The following is a 19,784-nucleotide window of genomic DNA, read 5'->3' on the forward strand; positions in this document are numbered from 1 at the left end:
TGTCACCATGTCCTGTTAAATTTTTATATCGTTTGTAAAATTGGCATAGTATTGTCTGATGAGTGCTGTGTAAAAAATACACTTTTAGCATCTGTTAGTACCATTTCAGAATTTGAGTTTCATCCACATCCACCGTATTATACTGTGTGAGAGAAGAACCACATTTATACAGTAAGTTCCCATTTCTCGGCAGCAGACTTTCTTTTGCCAAATGAGTGATTCTTCATGAATGAGTCCTAAAGTGGCAGAGTTCTTCCAGGGTGTGTTGGAGCGTTTCTTTGGGACACACTGCAGTAACTTCTGCTTTCAAAAAACATGCCAGGACATGTTGATCCAATTCCGAGTTTATTAAGGTTACAACTTGTAACAAATGGAGCAGAATGCGCTGCCGTGCCATCTAAAGAAAATATCTCTCGTTATTATTCCACTGGCCAATAAAACTGTTGAAATACAATGAAATGTTCATAATAAAAATGAAATAATAAATGCAAATATTTAAAATTTTAGGTGCACATTTGATAAAAACCAATAATACAATGAGCAATAATGGGAAAGATAACGTGTAGCCTTTGCTTTCAAGCAAAATGCCAACAAAATCTGCACAATAATAGTTTCCACAAGGGTGTCAAACATGCAGCCTGCAGGCTAAAAGGGGCCCAATAGAGGGACCAACCGGCCTAATGCCAAATTTCTTTCTTTTTTTTTTCTTCTTTCTTTTTTTTTTTATAAACGAAGTTGCTGTTTCTCAAACCAAAGCGCTTTTTCTTTTTTTTTTTTTTTAGATTTTCAATGTGTTTGTTGTCAGGTTAACACCTGACAATGACCTTCACATAAACTTGAGACAAACTGACAAACTATATGCAATGACTACTTACCTGTGAACACACACTGTGAGTGTGCCAGTGTACCAAGATAACAGATGATGTGCGTGCAATTCTAGTTTTTAACATACGGCTTTGTCGTTTTTATAACTAACTCCAAATATTGTTTCTGTACTTGAATTTCATTGTGTATGCAATGACCAAAAAGGAATAGGAATTCTAATCTTAATGTTAATCTTATTTATTGGTCTCAATGCTATGTTATTGCTGTTCTGACGCATTTGAGATCAAACTTTAACTAAAATGAGTTTAGACTGATCAAAACCTTCAGTTACATGCTTATATTTGTAGGTTTTCTTGTGGAAACTGCAGAGAGTTTCAGTGTATTTTTTGGAGAAAGAATTCTTATACAAGGGGATGAAAAACTAAAAACATGTTTAAAAAAAACAAAAAGGTTCATATGAAGATGATTGGATTGACTTTATCTGATGGAAACAGCTTGTTTTTGGCTCGATAAACAGCTCAGTTGGCCGTCCTGCCCCTGAGCGTTGAAGAAGAGCCTCCCCGCCTTCGTCATTTTGTACATGTGTGCGGAGGAAACTTGCAGCTCAGGTGGAGGAACAGGCCGCAGCGAGATAACAAGCTGATCTGCAACAACGAGCACACCGGGGGACCCCCCTCTGACCAGGCTGCAGCAAACTGGGCCGGGCCTCCAGCTGAAGGATCCTGGGGGCCCTTGGCGCACGCACACACACACACACACACACACACACACACACACACACACACACACACACACACACACACACACACACACACACACACACACACACACACACACCACACGCACACACACAGGGGAAGATGGCAGCAGCAGCAGCAGCTGTCACACAGGCCATCACAGTTTAACTAACGCCGCCTGTCACTCACCCAGCGGAGGGCCGTCAATCAGCCTGCACCCGGGAGGGAGCGGAGAGGCGGGCCGCAGGCCCGGCCCCCCAAACAAAGACATACTTACATTTGCAAGCGGTTTCAGTGCCACGACTATTTTGAAAGAATGATAGAGTGGTCCTGATAAGAGTAATGACAAAGGACAAAGAGTGGAAGGGGGTCTGGGAAGAGGGGGACAGATAGTAAAGAGGTGGGAGCGCTTGATAACATTCACACTCTGCTTACATCTCTCCATTTGTGTTGGTGCCCCAGGAAAATCCCATTAGGAAGCAAGACAGGAATTCTGCTCGGAGGCTTCATGGAGGTGTTGTCGATCGACGTTCTCCTCTTCACAGGGTTCATTTATACACTTTGGTTGACATTTTATCAGTGAAAATACAAAACTGTTAGTCAAATCAGAGAGTTTCAGTTTTGCTGCATAGCTCTTTCAGTTGCAGGAATATACATAGTTCATCCCTTAAAATATCCCTCAATTTCTTTTCTTCCCTTGCTTACTGTATATATTCTGTATCGTGTATAACATGGTGACATTTCTAATTCACATTTCTGTGCTTTCCTCCTCAGCTTTGCTAAAGCATCTCTTAGGCCTAGTTATCCTCATTATGATGTACAGTATATCTCTTATCAATATGGACAAAATGTGCTTGAACACATCCCTTTATAACACTGGCAGTATTCAATCATTCACCAAATGCATCCAATAATACATTAGACGACCTTATTTTTTGCAAATGCATCAATTGTAAAACAGCATGTGACGTGAGAACAAGATTACATTATATTTTACATGCAGTGTGATGTTTTTTTTCGATAGCTAGAAATTAAGAAATGTATGCATGATATGATTTTGGCTTTAATTTGTTTCATTTAATATGAGTGTTAATTGATAATGATGTTAAAAAAGTCTCAAACACAGAGATATCTTGAATTAGGTGCAGTAACACAAAAGAAAAAGGCCAAAAAGACAGAAGTGTGGTAAAAGAAGTGCCACAAATTGTCACAAATTTACAATAAAAATTTTAAAAAACATCCTTCATGGGCAAAAAAGCGATAGAAAAAGAAAATAATTTAGGAAATTGACCTCAATATGTTGTAAAACAGTAACTCAGGCTTGAAATATTCATAAACGAGTGTTAAAATCATTTTTTAAAAAGGTTATAAGCGCTTGCAACCATATTTTTAACGATTGTATTAGGTACCTCCCACATTTCTTTAAATTTACAAGAAATAATTAGAAGTAAAACTGTTTCAGAATACTTAATTATCTCTTTGAAAAGGACACTATTTTTTTTTAGGTTTTTGTTAAAAACCTGAAAATGGATGTTGGAGTTGTGTTTGGAGAGTTCAAAACTGAATTCAAAATTCCTACAAGGTCCTCTAGTTTAATATAATGTCTCCCATCACTATGTTTTTGCACGATTAGTTCATCGATTTATACTATTTGTGGTGAAACTTTTCACCTTCCCCCTAACACTGGGCGCCTGTGGTTTTAAAGGGTTTCAGTTTGTTGTATCAAACATTAATTCTCGATTATCCTTGTTGATGTGTTGATTTGAGTTGGCCATACTGAGTCACTGCGATGTACACATGGATCGTTTTTATGTTGTTCCAGACACAACTCGGATTCACCAGACTCAAGATCAAAAATGAACCCTTCCTGGCCACATTTGGTAACTTGTGTATTTCCGTAGGATGAAATGTGAATAATTGTGCCTAACCCACTGCAGGTGACACTGCGTATTCACAGAGATGCACCCAGCAAGCCCAATGAGTCGTGTGTGCTCAGTCATTTTGTAAATAACACATTGGCGGTCTTCACGGATGACTAAAGACAATATCAGGTTTTTTAACAGAAATATTGAAATATCACTGATATTGGTCAAATCATTCCCCCTGCGCAAGTTATTTGATTATATCTTCAACACTTCACGTTGTATCTGAGCGCCACATCATTAGCACCTTGAGTCTAAAATGTTCAATTTCCACGTATTTTAATAAGTGTAAGTGGTGGGACAGCGCAGGATTAAATAAAAAAGGAAAACTTTATTAGATTTGGAGAGGTAGTAATGCACGGTGTTGATGTGCAAACAGGGATGTAGGACTGTCCTAGATGAAATGATATATGGCTGTAAAGAACTAAATATGTGTGATTTCATCTTATTTTTTACACCTTTAACCCGTTATGTAGCATACATTGAAATACTTCATTTTAAATTCAATATGAACACAAAAATGGTCATTTATGAAGAATAAAATCTTTTTATCAAGTGAAAATCTGACCAAAATAAGATATTTCTCATAATTATAGTTGCAAAAAAATGTCTGAATGGGATCAACTTCTCAGATGGTGGAAAATGTGCAATTCTGAAAATCTTTAAAAATCAGAGAAGCCTAATAATTAACAGCATAATGTGTTTCTATCTACATTTGCGGGAAAGGTGCAAAACTGATCAAAGCACATATTTAAAGTTTTTGTAATAATATAATATATACTATATATATATATATATATATATATATATATGTGTCAAAATGGTATATATCGTTCTTGGATTTCAGTAAAAAGCAAAAATAAAATCTGATCTTTTCTAGAATTATTTACAACAAAGGTTGCTAAACATGCCTCCAATGTGTATTATCACTTGTTTTGTGGGTACTGCCTTACTTCTTTGATTTGATCTTTTTGTAATATGTAAAAGTAGTTTTACTCTTGTGTGACACACGCGATACAAATAAAGTTTGAGTTTGACTGATCAAGTATTGATTGAAATGAGCTGAGTTTAAGGCTTTTATCAACAAATAAAGGTCAAAACACACCAGTGTTTATGTCGATACAGGAGAAGTGTCTTTCTTTGTCAATATTTACCTAAATTCTACTCACAACGCCTGATTTCAGCTTGTCATAAAAAATCTGTGACTGTCATGATCTCATAATTGTCAGTTTGAAATAAAACGGGAAGTTATCAAATTTGATGATGAGCCTGAAATATCCTGCAGAGCCACTTCACACTGAAAACACTCATCTTCCATGTTAAGAACCTTCTACGTGGTTTCACTTTCTCAGAGTTTCTCTCAACTTTCTCAGATTTTAACGTCGTCCAAAGTAAACTAACAAGCAGAAGGTGTTTACTCTGCGGATTCTCTCTGGGCTTTTGTCGTCTTGTTCACACCAGCTATTCTAATTGCATGTTTAGTCCCTTTGTCAGCCGGCAGGTCGGGGACGGCCTGTAATTGAAGTCCCACCTCAGCCTATTGTCTCGACCTTGCTCCACACGCCACTTACACTGTCATTTGTTCCCATATCCAACCCCGGCGCTGACTTTGCGGCGTGCTGAGCAACTTGAAATGTGGGATATGCAGCAAACGTGTAGATAGAGGCGGATTGGAAGCATTGTGGCTCAGGTGTTATCGGAGATAAGGATCACTCCATCCTCTCTGCTCTTATCTGTTTTGGTGCTGAGGGACAATCGTCTTCCATTTGGTCATTTTCTTTCCTCTCCTGTAAACGACTGACATCCTAACGGCAAACACGGGAACCAGAAACCTGTTGGAGCAGAACCAACACCTGCTCCGAGGCTGAGCTGCCAGAGCACCAAGAGAATGAAAAGAAAGTCGACAAAAGCTGCAGCCCTGAGCTGTTTGTGTTGCGAGATGTCGACTCCTGATGCCATAAGCCCTTTTTCTCTTTGCTCTATAGTCGGCCCATTGTTGCTCTTGTACAAATTTGCTTTAGGCTATGTGAACTCCACCCAAATAAATTCCTCCCTTGCCTCCTCCCCCTTTCACAACATTTTTTAAACGGTTGCTTCCACCAGCAGTTCTCTTTCCCCACATTTGGGTAACCAAATATTAAACGTCAAAACATTACTGAAAACATTAGTGACCAAATGTTTTGGCAAAGTCCAACAATTCACATATTTTCATCTTCGGTGGCACAAACGATGAAACACAAGACCTCCCAAAATCAGAAAAAACTCCAAAACTAAGAGCAACATAGGAATGACCAGCTCGTCAATGCCCATTAAAACGTAAGAAATGCAACAGAAAATACACATAAATGAAATATCACAATTTGACTTTTCTATTCAAAAGTAAATCTTGGTTTTTTTTTATTTAGACACATAATGATCAATATTCTGCATTTTCCGAGGTCTCAAAGCTTGGAAGTGAGAACAGTTAAAGTTCTTCTTTTCTTCTGTGTGGCCATTTTAGTGAGCATGCATTCCTGCAAGGTTCAACCATGTGAAGTTTTCTTAAACATTGTACTCACAATGCATGGGCATGCCGCTACTTTTCTTTAGTGAAATTGCTGGCAATCTTTTCTTCATTCACATCCTGCTTTATTTCTTTGGATAATTGCACTTTTTAGTCTCAACACAATCAGCTCAGAGGTTGAAGCAGTTTGACAAAGTTCTACTTTAACAGCTCGAAGGGCATCTATTGACATGAATTTTAGCTGAAGATGAATTTCCTTGTTTAATTCTGAGCTTTGAAGTATATTTTTAAACTCAATTCACAAGTACTACTGTTCAAGAATTCCCTTGTCGTGGCAGATATGTTCTATCACTTGCATGCAGTCCTGCAGGGCTCCGAGATGTGGTCGTTTCCAGCATTGTATAGCCTACAGCAGACACATGAGTGTCAAAAAGTGTTGCCACATTTATTTGTCAAAGGTTGTTTGCTTTTTAGTGTTTATTGTACTCAAGTACAATACAATCTGTTCAGATGATGTAGGTTTGTGATACAAATTCAATGCACACATAGGTTTGTCAAGTTTTATTGCAAACTACAAGTTTTAAAATGTCTCTCTCTTTTTCGTAACGTTTTGAGATTTTTTCCACGTTAAAATAAATACCTCCTGCTCCGCTAACAGAACCACACCTTTAATATCATTGATAAAACAGTCAAATTATAGGAGATATGAGAAGCCACGGCGCCTTTGAACGCAAAACCCCGAGCTTAACCGCGCTTCTTTTGAAGGGCATGAGAGGGGGACAGCGGAATAAGAAGTGTAAGAACTCTTATCACGATCAACCCTCCTCCACAGACGCGCGCGCGCGCGCGCGCGCAAAGCATCTGTTATCTCACAATTATCATATACATTAGTCAACACCTGTTTCGCTTAACTTCATTTAATTAGGCCCATTCAAGCGTTTGCTGTAGCCGAAACTGGCACAACAAAACAATCTGACATTCAAAGATGCACTTTGTCCATTTATCCATTCTATAAATTAACAAATAAAAAGACTCAGCTGGAAGTGCTACTGAATATAGCCATTGTAGTTTTTTCAACTAGTTCTTAAAACACTTGCAAAAAGGTAACGCTGAATGCCCCACACTCCTATAATTGCGCCACTTCTATTCGTGCGTAAAAGCTGAATTTTTACGCGTGCGTAAAAAGTAAATTTTTTGCTTATTAAGAGTGTTTTTTTAGATTAACATAGTTAATTGAATTCCCAAAGTGACAGGTCCTGTGGTAATCAAGTGTCACAAGCAGCTCCGGAGACTGGCAGGATGTTGCCAACTGGAATCGGGGGATTTTTCGAAGCTCTCCGGCAATTAGTGCGAAACGCGACGAGTGTGAAATTCGTCAAATAAAAATACATCAAAGCCTTCCCTTCGTGACACCAAGTGAAATGCTAACTATTTTCATAAATCTTCCCAAATGTCACTCGTGCCATTTATGAAGTTGCATCGTGCAGCCTTTTAGTTTTTGAAACATAAACTGTTGCTTAGCCTGCGTCTTTATCCAAACAAAAAAGGAATCGCAATACTCTTTTCTAATTTGGAACAAAATATGGAGGAGGTTGTGTGTGGACGCGTCTGTATAATTGTATTCACTCTTCCGAATTGGTGGATTTGAATTGAAACTAAAGTTCCTTGCAGAAATGACCGTGTTGCGTTATGGAGTGCATATTTAACCTCTCCGCTAAAAGGAACAGCGGAGAGCTGCTTTGATGGGATTTGTTTCCAGTGAAAGCTGCAGGTCTTTTGAACGTAGGTGTCAGTCAACACCCCCCCCCCCCCCCCCCCCCCCCCCACACACACACACACACACACACACACACACTCTCGCTCTCTCTCTCTCACGCTTGTCGTTGGGTGTGTATAAATAGGCTCAGGAGGTTGCGCCGCCACTCAGACGCGTAGTTGGGACGCACACGGGAAAGATGCCCGCATCGCAAACTGGATTTGGCAACTTCTTCTTGGAGAGAAACGTCAGTATGACAACTGGATATCAGATCCCGGTGTTGGGATGCCCGACGGGTGTGCAGACGCAGCAGCAGGCTCAGCATTTGGCAGCGATGGCAGCTGGGGTTCCCATAACATACTCGGGACTACAGGGATACAACTTCATCCCATATCCGCACCACAGGCACATCGCACACATGGTGAGTTGATGATTACCAAAATCTATTGGACATAACATTGAAATTCAAAGATGCTTCATGGATTATCATTAAAATCCTGCGACCTCGATAATGCAAATAGTTGAATAGTATGAACTTAATTTTTGATTTTTACTCACTGCAACTTCTTATGGAGTCACAATGTTCTTATGTTAAGGGATTCCTCCACTCTTGGCATTTATGTTTGACTCACTTGCACATTTGATTGTTTTGCTTCTTCATGCTTATTGTCTCTAACTCACAGTCTCTTCTCCAGAACAGCGCTTTTGAACTGAAGGCCACGTCCCCTTACCACCACGCTCTCCTGGGGCGTGGAGCTCCGTTCTACCCCCCGTACCGCCCGGGAGTGGTCGAGGACCCCGTCAGGGTCGCCAAGGTAGCCACCCGAGAGAGCACCGGCGCGCTGAAGGCCTGGCTGAACGAGCACCTGAAGAATCCGTACCCCACCAAAGGGGAGAAAATCATGCTCGCTATCATCACCAAAATGAGCCTCACGCAGGTCTCCACATGGTTCGCCAACGCGAGGCGGCGCCTGAAGAAGGAGAACCGCGTCAGCTGGGCGACCAGGGGGAAATCTGACGAGGAGGAGGATGACGAGCAGGAGGCAGACAGCGACGAAGAGGATGGTGCTTTGCAGAAATGTCGCCTGGACGGTGAGGCAGAGGCTGAAAGTGAGCGCGCAGCCGCCTGCGCGCAGGCCGCGGAGGACTGCTCCGCACCTGTGGACGCGCGTTTGGAGAAGGCGCGTCAGCCAGGCGGCGAAAGCCAACACGTAGGACTTGTAAAGAAAGTTGAAAGCAGTGACTCTGAGCACAATCCATCCGCTTTGGAAAGTAAAGACAACACCAGCAGCCAAAAACCCAAAATCTGGTCTTTGGCTGAAACCGCCACCTCGGAGACCGTGAAGAAACCCGTGGACAGTATTTACCACCCCGCCGGGAAACTGTGGGCAGAGTGGGCTTCAAGACACGGACTGATTGTTCCGTCGTGTTACACGACGTATGAGGTCGTTTAAATGGGCTTTTAGACGGGAAATGGCAAAACATTTCTTCCCACCTTCCACACATTTTGCACTTTAAACCTTCAGATTCTCAGGGATCTCCTGAAGTTTGCGATGGGATTAAATCAGTTGTGAGACCAAAGATGAAAACACGTTGTGTTACTGTAAATAAATGTAGATGTATTTTTGTCCAACAAGCTGTAAATTATGTTTCCTTGTCAACTCTTGAAATAAATATTTTTGCCTAAGTAAACCTTCGGATTCTCGCGTAATTTTGCCACTTTTTTTTCCTTCAAATTCTTTAAATAAATGAAATTCTTTAAATCTTATTTCATATTCTTACGGGGATTCACGGCTTTATTTGTTGTTAACTTATGGGAATACAAATAGGATTGCTATTATGAGTTAGTTTGCACATCCAACTAAACTGAGTTAAACCTCTGAAAACGAAAGAGATGCTGCTACAGTTGAACAACACTCTGGATCAAATATTCTTTGAACATTAACCCCCGAATAAAAATGTCTCCATTATTTAAAATAACCTCCATTAGGCCTTAAGAAAACTGATGTATGGAGTGAAATCTTTACCCCCAGCCACACTAGTTTCCATGTAAATTCAAAGGGTTTACCTTTATCTGCAGATAATGAGAACACCCCTGGGAGCCATGCACGGGATTTAAATCCTTTGGCCTCACCTTTCCATACAAATCCCCACTAACAGGGACGCACACAGAGCAGATTAGCACCCATCTGAGCCCCTTTATTGCAGCAATGCCTTGAAACTTCAAAATCGTCATGACAAATGATAGAAAATGTTTTGTTGTTATTTATTTCCCTCCTCTTTATTTACAGTGACCACCTCTATCTTTTTTTTTGTTATTTTTCAAAGTTTTATATTAAATTTTGCCACCCTTCAGTGAGGCTGTCGTGATACAGCACTCCAAAACACTGAGCTTTTAGCGCCTCTTTGAGGAAATCAAAAGTTACTACAGCCACAGCAGATTTGGTCATTTTTAATTTCTGTACAATGAAATACCCTTAAAGCTTTCCTCTCACAAAATAAAAAAAGCCAATACATAATTAACATAATATATGATAAAAGATGGAGTTTATGATATGAAAAGCAACCTCTTTTAAACTTTTTTCCAATATTTAAAGATTCATTGTGTCTTTTCATCAGTAAGGCTGTGGACCTCTCAGATCTCCAATGTTCCAAAACAGCCAAACACTTCACTCTCACAACATACAAAAGCAGGAGCTTTCTATATCATATTGAAATCAACCATTGGACAGTTTTCCAGGTGCACCTTTGAACTGTGAAAATATGTAAATTCTATTTTGACAACCTCAGTTCAAGATCTCTGGTGATTCGTCCTGTAGTCCAGGTTTGGAGTTGGTGGTAAAGAGACTAACATTAGATCCAGCCTTTGCAAATAAGTGGCTAAAATTAAGAAGAGAAATCCAAATTAAAGAAGAGTAGGAGGGGGAGCGACTCATTAATCTTGATCTAAATCAGTTCTCCTGGCAGCCACTCTCAATATTTCCAACTGAGAGCGACTGTGCCTCTGACACAATACGCATAGTGGCTTTTTTGTTGCTGCTTCTTCTCACTGGATTGAGTTGCAAACATTAACCTCAGATTATAGGGCATCTTACCCCCCCAATACAATAACTGTGTGCATTATTTTTTTAAATGGCCTTACAGAGGGAGAAAGTATCTCACTAGTCATATTCTTGAAATGTTAGTACATCCTCAGCTTTTTAACGATTAACTGCAACCACTTTCTAATTCTCAGTAACTTGCACAACACTGCTGATAGTCAACTGTTTGTGTATGGTTATGGGAGAATATCTCTGAATACTAGCTGCATTTTATGTATGGAATTTGCTGTAAAAGTGTTGTCATTGTGCACTTAGTTGGGTAATCATCTGGCTATACTTACTTGACCTTGAATAAAATTTAAACGTCTTGACAACCAAGAAATATGCAAATGTAGAAACGGCCTAGATGAACCAATGTGTCACAGCAACACTACAATAAAACAGTCATGTGCAAAAACATGGGTTTTCTCGCCCAGGTTGTTCATAGCTTTATTTATTTTCAGTAACCCATACACTGTGAAGAAATGAATACCAGTAAATAATAATCAATTATTAGTAGGATGCACAACACTGACCAAATACGCCACCATACATTACAATTCACAAATAAAGCCTTTGCTGGTTCACATTTCATGACCACTTTAAGCTTTCTGAACATTTAAAAGTACTACAAATTATTATAATTTATTTTGTGAAAATAAAAACATTAAATTCATACATACTGATTAAAATTTGTAGCATGTTGCTCCTTTAATTAGCTTCGATATATCTTACAGAGATTTGTGTTTGATGTTTTCAGTCACAGTTTGTACCTTTAGTAGTGTGATATTGTTTGCAGCCACCACAATGTGCTGCTACAAACTATGCAATGGTGGTTGAATGCGTTTCTTAATATGCCTTGGAATACATTTTTTTGTCAATGTGCTCATTAATCAAAAAAAAAAAAAAAAAAAAAAAGCTGAAAAAGAACCATGTTTGCTGCAACTAATGACAAAAATAAAATCATCAGTTTTCTTGCAAATTCACACAAGCTGTACAAGTGCAAAATTAAATCACATTTACTAAAGACGGTTTCCTATACTACAAAATTGTTGTAAATTGTTTCAGGACATTTACACCTTAATGTTTACACACTTTGCAAATATATACATCTTTATGGATTTTCAGACTCTGTACAAGACCACACAGCAGGCTCCATTCAGAGTTGAATAACACCGATTGCTTCTGGACTGTCTGCATGGTGGAAAAGTCTAGAAATTCCAGGATCCACTCTGGAACCTTGTGCTTTCTCCCCAACCTGGGATAACCCAGGAAAAAAACGAAACAACATTCGCCTATCTACCAGCGTGTGTCTAAGTGGTCATCTAACCACAGCTGCCGTCACAAACAAGTTAGCACATCCACTACTTAAAGCTCTCACCATCGCTCAGGAAAAAATCCTGCTAAACTGGAAAAATATCAATATCGGCAGAGTCTTTTGATGGGAGTACGTTTCACTGCTGCCAAAAAACAGTGATTGATTGACGTCACAGAAAAATGGTCCCCATTTCTTAAATCTTTAAATATTAGTTAAGATACTATTTGTCTGTTAGTGGATGCCATATTGCAAAAATATTGAATAAATAAATAAATAAAACGGGTAAAATTGGACCAGGGTGTGGTACATATTGAATATTAGGGTTAGGGTTAGAATGCATGGGTTTTGGGTGAGTTTTGCTTCTCATCATTTAGATCTATTCCAGAACAATGTGAGGAATCATTTGTATCACCCATCCAGGGACTCTTGATAATGTCTTGATGGTATCTTTACTTTTTCTTTTCCCCCCTTCTTCCTGGGGAGCTCGTCCGTGGCTTGGTGGGGTTCGTCGGGCCAATTGCCTTCTTGGGTTGCGAGGCTGGGATGCGTCATCTTTTCATCTGTGGGGCTGCTGGGTCTTGTTGCGGGGGCGGGCCCTCTTTGTTGGCCAGCATGTGATGGTGCTGGAGTGGGCGCCAGCGTCGGTAGGCTGGGCTCAGCGTCTCGGTCCGTGTCGGAGTGGGAGTTTGGGGTCGTCGGTCTTCCCGGGGGCCTTTCTGTACAGTCAACTCTTTGCGCTCGGGGTGCACGCCTTGCTGGGCGGGCTGTTGGCTACATTTCCTTGCCCTGTTCTTCCCTGGTCAGGCCAGCTCAACCCACACTTGCTTCGCCTCCTAAATCACACCACAATCACCCCACACACACACACACACACACCTCATACTCATACTCCTTTCCAAGCCCCACACCCGTGGAGCATGTTTTTAACACACGTCAAAGACCCACGACTGGGGTGAAGCATTCAGGCAGACCAGGGAGGGGTTTCCAATTCGATAGGCTCCAGCTTGGGCTTGAGGTGGCGGGGCACTATCACGCCTGGACCAGATTTCAGGACTCTTTTGGGAGCTCCACCTGCGTGGGTGAAAACTACTCCGACTTCGGACAACACCCACAAACACTCTCTGGTCCAGCGTAAACAACTATACAGGGCCACCATTTATCTTCAGGGAGGGCTAGAGATGGTCACTAAAATGCAAAAAAAAAAAAAAAAAGACACCTCATTGTTTTCCGAAATCTTGGTGAGATGGAACTGTGAAACTGAGGTGTCTTTAAAGAGAAAGAAAAAAGAAAAAAGAAAAGAAAAGAATAACACTTCAGGAACAAAAGCTTTCGGTTGTGTCTGTTTGTGACTCCTGTCGAGGGAGGACGTCCATCTTTCCCATCTCCTGAACCACAAAGTTTCCATTGGCAGTGACACCAGCTTGTTCGGACAGGCTCGACTGGGGCAGGCTCGACTGGGGCAGGCTCGACTGGGGCAAGCTCGACTGGGACAGGCTCGGCTGGAGCAGGCTCGGCTCGTCCTCGTTCTCCTCTGGATTCTTCGGCACCACCCCCTCACAATCTATCAGCGTCTCTTCCGGGTGGGCTTCAATGTTGCTCTGCGAAAAATATCACAGTACATGAAAAAAGTCTGTGTTTTAAGACGTGAGAATAGAAAGCAACACGACACAGGCACAGTTTCATTTTCACTGTTTTTTTACACTTGTGGGGATTTGTTTTTCATCTTCTGGATCAATTCAGTTAAAGAATAAACATCAAAAGAAAATCAATTGAAAAAAAATTTAAACCAAGCCTATTCTTTAGCTTTGGTATAAAAAGCATATACTGTACATTCATTTCTATTCTAAAAATCGATGGAGTCTCTGCGTTCATGTGTGGCATAGTTTTGTGTGTGTGGCATTAAATGGCAAAGAAATACTGTCCAACATGAATCTAGAATTAAAAAAGCACCGTATGGGTGTGGTCGTCTCTAATTGAATAGGATTGTGTTTGGAGCATGTGAAAATGATTTGTATATTCCCGTTGGGTCGCCTGCTAAATTTGACGTGAAACAAAACTGCTTTTCGACATGATCACTGCCCCGTGTTAAGCTGGATGCGGTCAAACTTTCAATTGTCTTTAAAGGGAAAAAAAAGAACATGAAGATTTTTTTTTTTAAGGAAATACTTTAGATTTTACGATCCTGTGTGAAAGCCTGTGTGTGTGTGTGTGTGTGTGTGAGGTCAAGGTTGATTCATAATTCATAGTGTATAAAAGGTATGGCTCACTCATACATGCATTGGAAGAACATGCAAACTCCAGAGAGACCTTGGCCTGAATGGAACCAGGGTTTTTCTCACTGCGAGGCCGGATAGCAAACTACGACTCAACAGTGTCAAAATGAGATCTTTCTCCTGAGCTGAATTAACTGTTCATTAACTGATCTGTAACATCATGGAAAATTAGCTTTTATTATTTATTACACAATGGAGTGTATTACAATTGGTATTACTATTAATAGTACTATCATGTTGATTATGATTTGATGTAATTCCGACCTGCACTGTCTGAAGCAACATTATCCATTTTGTAATGAGTGTAATGACTTCATTTCCTACGATGCATTTTATGCAGCATATACGCACAGAACAAATCCAGACACAAATTATATTTACCTTTGGGTTCACATTATGATATCCTTGTTTACCTAACAGAAAAACAGTAAGGAAAGAAAAGTACATCAGCGGATCAGTGAAATTTGAAATGGTAAATCTGTGTTGAGCGCTTGTTTAGAGCAGAACTTACTTTGTCTTTTGTAGAAGATGATAATCCCAACGACTATGATTACCAGTAATGCAATAGTGGAGATCACCACAGCCGAGATTACATATTTCCTGGTTGGCTCTGGTAAACAAGCATAAAAGAGAAACAAGTCAGGTTTGCCATTTTTAAAGTAATTAAAGATTGAATGTCAGGACATATTCTTCACAATAAACGCTAAAACTGGTAAAATAACATTCAAGTCAATAATGACACTTGAGGTAAAAGAACAAGCACGTCTCACATGAACGTAAGGTTTAGCTTCGTAGGACACACCTCAGAGTTACACTATTCAGTCACCGACTACAGGACAGTTGTTCTCATCATAGAACTGGATTCTCTTGATTATCCGCGTCTGTTTTTGTGAATGATCGACGAGAAGCATCGTAAAACGCTGTGGATTGTTCACAACAGCGTAATCAGCCTTTGAGTTCAAGCTGGCCATCCCACGCTTGAAACCGCAAACCAGCAGAGGTTCATGCGACACACACTCTCATCCCCGGTGTAGTTTCGCTACAGACCACAGCGTCTGAACACCAACGGCACACGTGGCGTGAGGTAAAAGTGAGAAGCCTTGGCGACGGATCCGCCCACGCAGAACTCACCGCATTCGACGTCAGATTCTCCTGTTCCTGGTTTGGACTCGTAGAAGTTGTTCTCACATCTGTGAAGAGGTTTAGAACAGGATCAGTCCTGGATTCTCACACGTTCAAGAAAGTCACATAAAGATCAATGCGTATTTTTCCATACTTCAAAAAACGGTGTGTTTTTTCTTTCTTTCTGCGATAACTAAAGAGAAGCAACCAACAACCTCCATGCTCAGAGGTTTGTTGACTTTCTCTCCAGCATGACGTTCCTTTGGAGGATAATTATTGCTTTATGTCTTCATAAATGTCATTATCACAGTGTCAAGATTTTTATTTTTTTCTTTCACCTCATCCTTTGCCTTCATCTTTTCTTGTGTGAGATGTTTGAAAGAAAAAAAAAAAAAAGAGGGTCGATTGTTTCTGGAAATCCTACCTCAAATGTTCAAAGCCTTTACTACTTTCAAGTTCTACAACAGACTAACCAAAGAGGGTGAGAAACTATCCGTATCAACACCCGCTGTCTTCATTTACGAAGTACTTCAATTTCAGATTATGTGTACAAATACGGTAAGTTTCTGTACTCACGCTTTCCATTTCTGACAGACGCTGTTCCAGGTGTTCTTACTGGAGAATTGACCGTCTGGACACTTTTCACACACGGTGTCATGAGTGTGGTTACCTGAAAGTCAAGGGAGATTGTTGGCATAATAAACTTCTCCTCCTAAAGGCGCTGAAACGTTCTGAGGCGTATCAATAGTCTCAGTCTCTCGGCTGCACTGTTACCTGCAGCGTGGAGGAAGTAAGTGATTTTTTATATAGTTATAAACTACTTTTCTGCAAGTAGAGCAACAACAGTGAGGCAGTAATACAGCCTTTAATCATTTACATCAGCACTGAACACAGAAATGGAAACTTGAAAAAACACCGTTTTTTTTTTTCTTTTTCTCCATTCAATGACACCCGTGTAAACAAGTCCTCAGCCTAACGTACTTCTTTTAGAGTGTAAACATTCTGGTGATTTTTATGAGCAACATAAGTCATACCGAGTGACCGAGCGCCGGATCCTGGTGGACAGTTTCTATGTGGCACGCAGGTCAGGCACGCCTCGCTGGAGCAGTGGAAGCCGTCTTCACACAAGCAGGGGATCCGCTTCTTCTTATTCTCATGGTTGCGCCACTTGAAATTTTTATCTGAAAGAAAAGACGGGCACCAGTTTTGAGACGTTTGCCCTCCGATGAAAGGTCTCTCAGTAAGTATCCCACACAGTGCACCAGGCCTTACTCGGGTCGCAGTACTCCTGGCGTTCACATCGGGTGGCAGTGGTGTATTTTTCCTGATATTCATTCTCCTCACATTCTTTGCACTGCGGCTCCTCACATGTGCTGCTGGAAGACATGTGGGTACCTGGAAAATAATGCGTTTCTCTGTAAATGCACGGTATTTAATTCAAGATATACGGCTTGTATTTGGTAATTGTAGACGTCTAACTAAACCAACTGGCACAGATTGAAAACGTGGGGGTTTGACTCGACATGTTGGAGATAAATGCGAAGCAGCTCTTCTGATTCTGCACAAGGAACAATCAGAAGGTGGGCGGCTGAAGAAGGAGAATAGGGAAACGTTGGTGTAAATGGGGAAATGTTGGTTTGGAGGCTGGGCTTCGGTTGAAATGTCATTTGAATATTACCATAACTATCACCCAGTAAAGGTGTGTTTTGTGTTCTGATGCTGCTTAAAATGAGTTTTTATTGTGTGCATTTCACTGCTTTAAAAACAAGGACCCTTTCATTTCGGATCCGTTAGAAAGCATTCATTTAAAGGCAGTTTATTATTATCAAAACATATTTAAGATCCCACAGATTATGGGAATGAAATGGTACAATGATATTGAAGAAGTCTGAAAGAAAGGCTTCAAATGGTTCGTATCACCATAAATAATTGACATATCCTATTCAAAAGAAAATCTTACATGTGTCTGTGCATTAGGGAACATTAAAGTTTGGTGTACTGGAACACTGTCAACTTAATTCTGGGTGAAGTGAGGATTCAGGTACACAACTACTATTAGTTTTGAGAAAAAGATAAAAGATGATCTATCACACGTCTATGCCATGCCGACCAGATGATGGAACACATCCCAGCTGACAAATCACAGTTCTTATATTTATTTTATTTGTACAGCATGTCTTCTGTATATTTTTGTACCTTTACTTTAGTTTCACTTGTAAAGCTGAATGACACATTAACACACACACCTCTGAATGAACCTGTACTGTTTTGTTCCCCTGCAAATGGCAATAAATATGAAATGTAATGTAAACTTGTAACAATACAACACATTCTAAATTATCTGCAGCTCTTGTGTTTACATACCTGGGTCACACTTCAAGCAGCAACGACCCCCCTTCTCATACTGAGTTATGGGGTCACAATGGAGCTGAGCAGCAGCCATCGTCTGCAAGAGAAGCAACCAGGACACGTTATTATAGGATTTCTAGACGGTGTAGAAATGACTAGTTTGGTTTCAGTGTCATGAGAGCTGAATAACTTCCTCAGAGCTCTGTGGAGGGCGTGGTGGAAAGTCCCACAAAATGTACGCACTCTGAACGCACCACCAAGCAGTCAGGTGCATTTCTTTCAGTCTTTTGACAGTTTTAATTGTTATTGTTAAGAAAGAAAAGTATATTTTGCATAGTCATTCCTGCCCTGTCACGCTTAGCCCACCCTGCTGCTGCTGCCGGGAAAACGAAAGTGAAAGTAACTTAATGCACGTGACAATGCACCCTAACACCATTTCAGCACAAAAAAAAAAACACGGATTAAGGATCATATCATTGTAAAACACGACAGGATATTAATTAGCTTTACTCATAACATTTCAATTTAAATTACATCTGGATTTAAGCGCAAAACAAAAACGCGTCTCGTTTTCATGACAGCACAAAATCTATCGCTTCATGTGAGCAGATACTATGAATCTGCAGGAGTCAGAGTACTCACCATGAAAGCCCAAACAATAATCAGCACATGCGAAAGACACATGATGGGTCTTGATGAAGACATTAGCAGACTCTTCCCCTCCTTCCAAGCAGCAGTGCGGCACTGAGCAGCTGCAGTGCTCTGCTCTGTAGAACCTTTAACTCCAGGGAGGGAGGAGCATTCTGTGGGGCTTTTTCACTCCGGAGTTTCTCTCTGGACAGTTTCCTGTAAAACCACCTGAGGACAAGAGCTCGAAAGCCTTCTTTATTATTATTATTATTATTATTATTATGATTATGATTAAAGCATCACAGTGCCGAGGTGGATTGAGGATGAGGCGGGGGGAGAGGTGTGCCATGTGGAATTTGCACGTTCTCCCTGAGCGTGAGAGGATGTTGTTCTATAGATTCCTCCCACAGTGTTTGAAACCTGCTTTTGAGGCTACTTGTTGACATCAGTGCCTTTAAGTCTCAGCTGTGTAAAGCAGTGCATGTGAGGCATTCGCTTATTAAAAATGAACACAAAAAAAGCTCATTATGATCAGAAGGTTTGAATATCATCTTTAGATGCGTGAACTCTCATTGAGCCTGCAGTACAGTCAGTCCTCACTGTCACCCACTTGTTCAGATTGCTATTGGTGCATGTGTCTCAGAGGAAGTGCAGGTACTTTCTTTTGGTTTTGCCCCCTGTGGTTAGACAGTTACTGGTTTTGCTTCAACTGCAAGAGGACCCACTGTTTGATTCCAGGCTGGGGGCTTTCTCTGGGCAGTTTGGATGTTTTACCTCCGTACTTTCTGATGAAGATCCTCGCAGCACAATGACCGAAAAGACTGCAAACTGTGCTCGTCGGTCTTCTGTCAGCTCAGACAAGACCAGCTGAAACAAGTAAACAAGTAAACTATTAAGTAAATCCTTGTTGCTATGGTAATTGTCCACAAGTTACTATTGTTTCTTTTTATTAAAAAAAAAAAAAAAGCAAATTAGAAACTTACTTAGCAAAAGAGATGAATGAGCTCTCCTCAAACTGAAATAAACGTAAATAAAAAGGGAAGAGTTTGAATGACAATGACCCAATCTTTCAAACACTTTAGGAAACTCTAAATCTATGCACGGTTTATTCAATATTTCAGTTTCACATTTGACCCGACTGCATGCACTGGAAAACACAGTAGCTACTTGAAAACAAGTACTTGAGTACTGTCAGTGCTCCACTCAAACTTCCCTCTAATATGACCAGGGCAATCCGAGGAGTTGTGTGGGAGTTTGTGTTTCCTCCAA

The 19,784-nt window shown here is 40.5% G+C and overlaps 2 protein-coding genes across 3 annotated transcripts; one reads left to right on the forward strand and one right to left on the reverse strand.

Moving 5' to 3' along the window:
- The first annotated feature begins 7,914 nt into the window (after positions 1-7,914).
- Positions 7,915-9,442, forward strand: irx7 (iroquois homeobox 7). Of its 2 annotated transcripts, none has more exons than XM_080470192.1 (2): positions 7,915-8,164; positions 8,439-9,442. In XM_080470192.1, exons 1-2 carry the CDS (start codon positions 7,943-7,945, stop codon positions 9,195-9,197), a joined length of 981 nt encoding a protein of 326 aa, XP_080326318.1. In that variant the 5' UTR covers positions 7,915-7,942; the 3' UTR covers positions 9,198-9,442. The 2 variants fall into 2 exon arrangements, with proteins under 2 accessions (XP_080326318.1, XP_080326317.1); XM_080470191.1 differs by having other exon boundaries at positions 8,427-9,432.
- Positions 9,443-11,240: 1,798 nt separating this feature from the next.
- cd40 (CD40 molecule, TNF receptor superfamily member 5) lies at positions 11,241-18,636 on the reverse strand. Its single transcript, XM_080469949.1, has 9 exons — positions 18,528-18,636; positions 17,901-17,982; positions 16,809-16,931; positions 16,571-16,717; positions 16,113-16,206; positions 15,546-15,604; positions 14,926-15,024; positions 14,796-14,827; positions 11,241-13,739 (listed from the first exon to the last, which is right to left on the reverse strand). Exons 1-9 carry the CDS (start codon positions 18,588-18,590, stop codon positions 13,455-13,457), a joined length of 984 nt encoding a protein of 327 aa, XP_080326075.1. The 5' UTR covers positions 18,591-18,636; the 3' UTR covers positions 11,241-13,454.
- Between the last annotated feature and the right edge of the window lie 1,148 nt (positions 18,637-19,784).

Source organism: Lipophrys pholis (assembly GCF_963383615.2).
Source record: "Lipophrys pholis genome assembly, chromosome: 8".
NCBI classification, from domain to species: Eukaryota; Metazoa; Chordata; class Actinopteri; order Blenniiformes; family Blenniidae; genus Lipophrys; species Lipophrys pholis.

Excerpts from the sequence above, each read along its gene's own strand:
- irx7 (XM_080470191.1), top strand. The coding sequence starts at position 7,943 with ATGCCCGCATCGCAAACTGGATTTGGCAACTTCTTCTTGGAGAGAAAC. Across the intron at positions 8,165-8,426 it reads ACAGGCACATCGCACACATG|TCTCTTCTCCAGAACAGCGC; the intron begins GTGAGTTGATGA and ends TCTAACTCACAG.
- cd40 (XM_080469949.1), bottom strand. The coding sequence starts at position 18,590 with ATGTCTTCATCAAGACCCATCATGTGTCTTTCGCATGTGCTGATTATT. Across the intron at positions 16,207-16,570 it reads ATCCGGCGCTCGGTCACTCG|GTAACCACACTCATGACACC; the intron begins GTATGACTTATG and ends CTTGACTTTCAG. Across the intron at positions 15,605-16,112 it reads GTCTGTCAGAAATGGAAAGC|ATGTGAGAACAACTTCTACG; the intron begins GTGAGTACAGAA and ends ACCTCTTCACAG.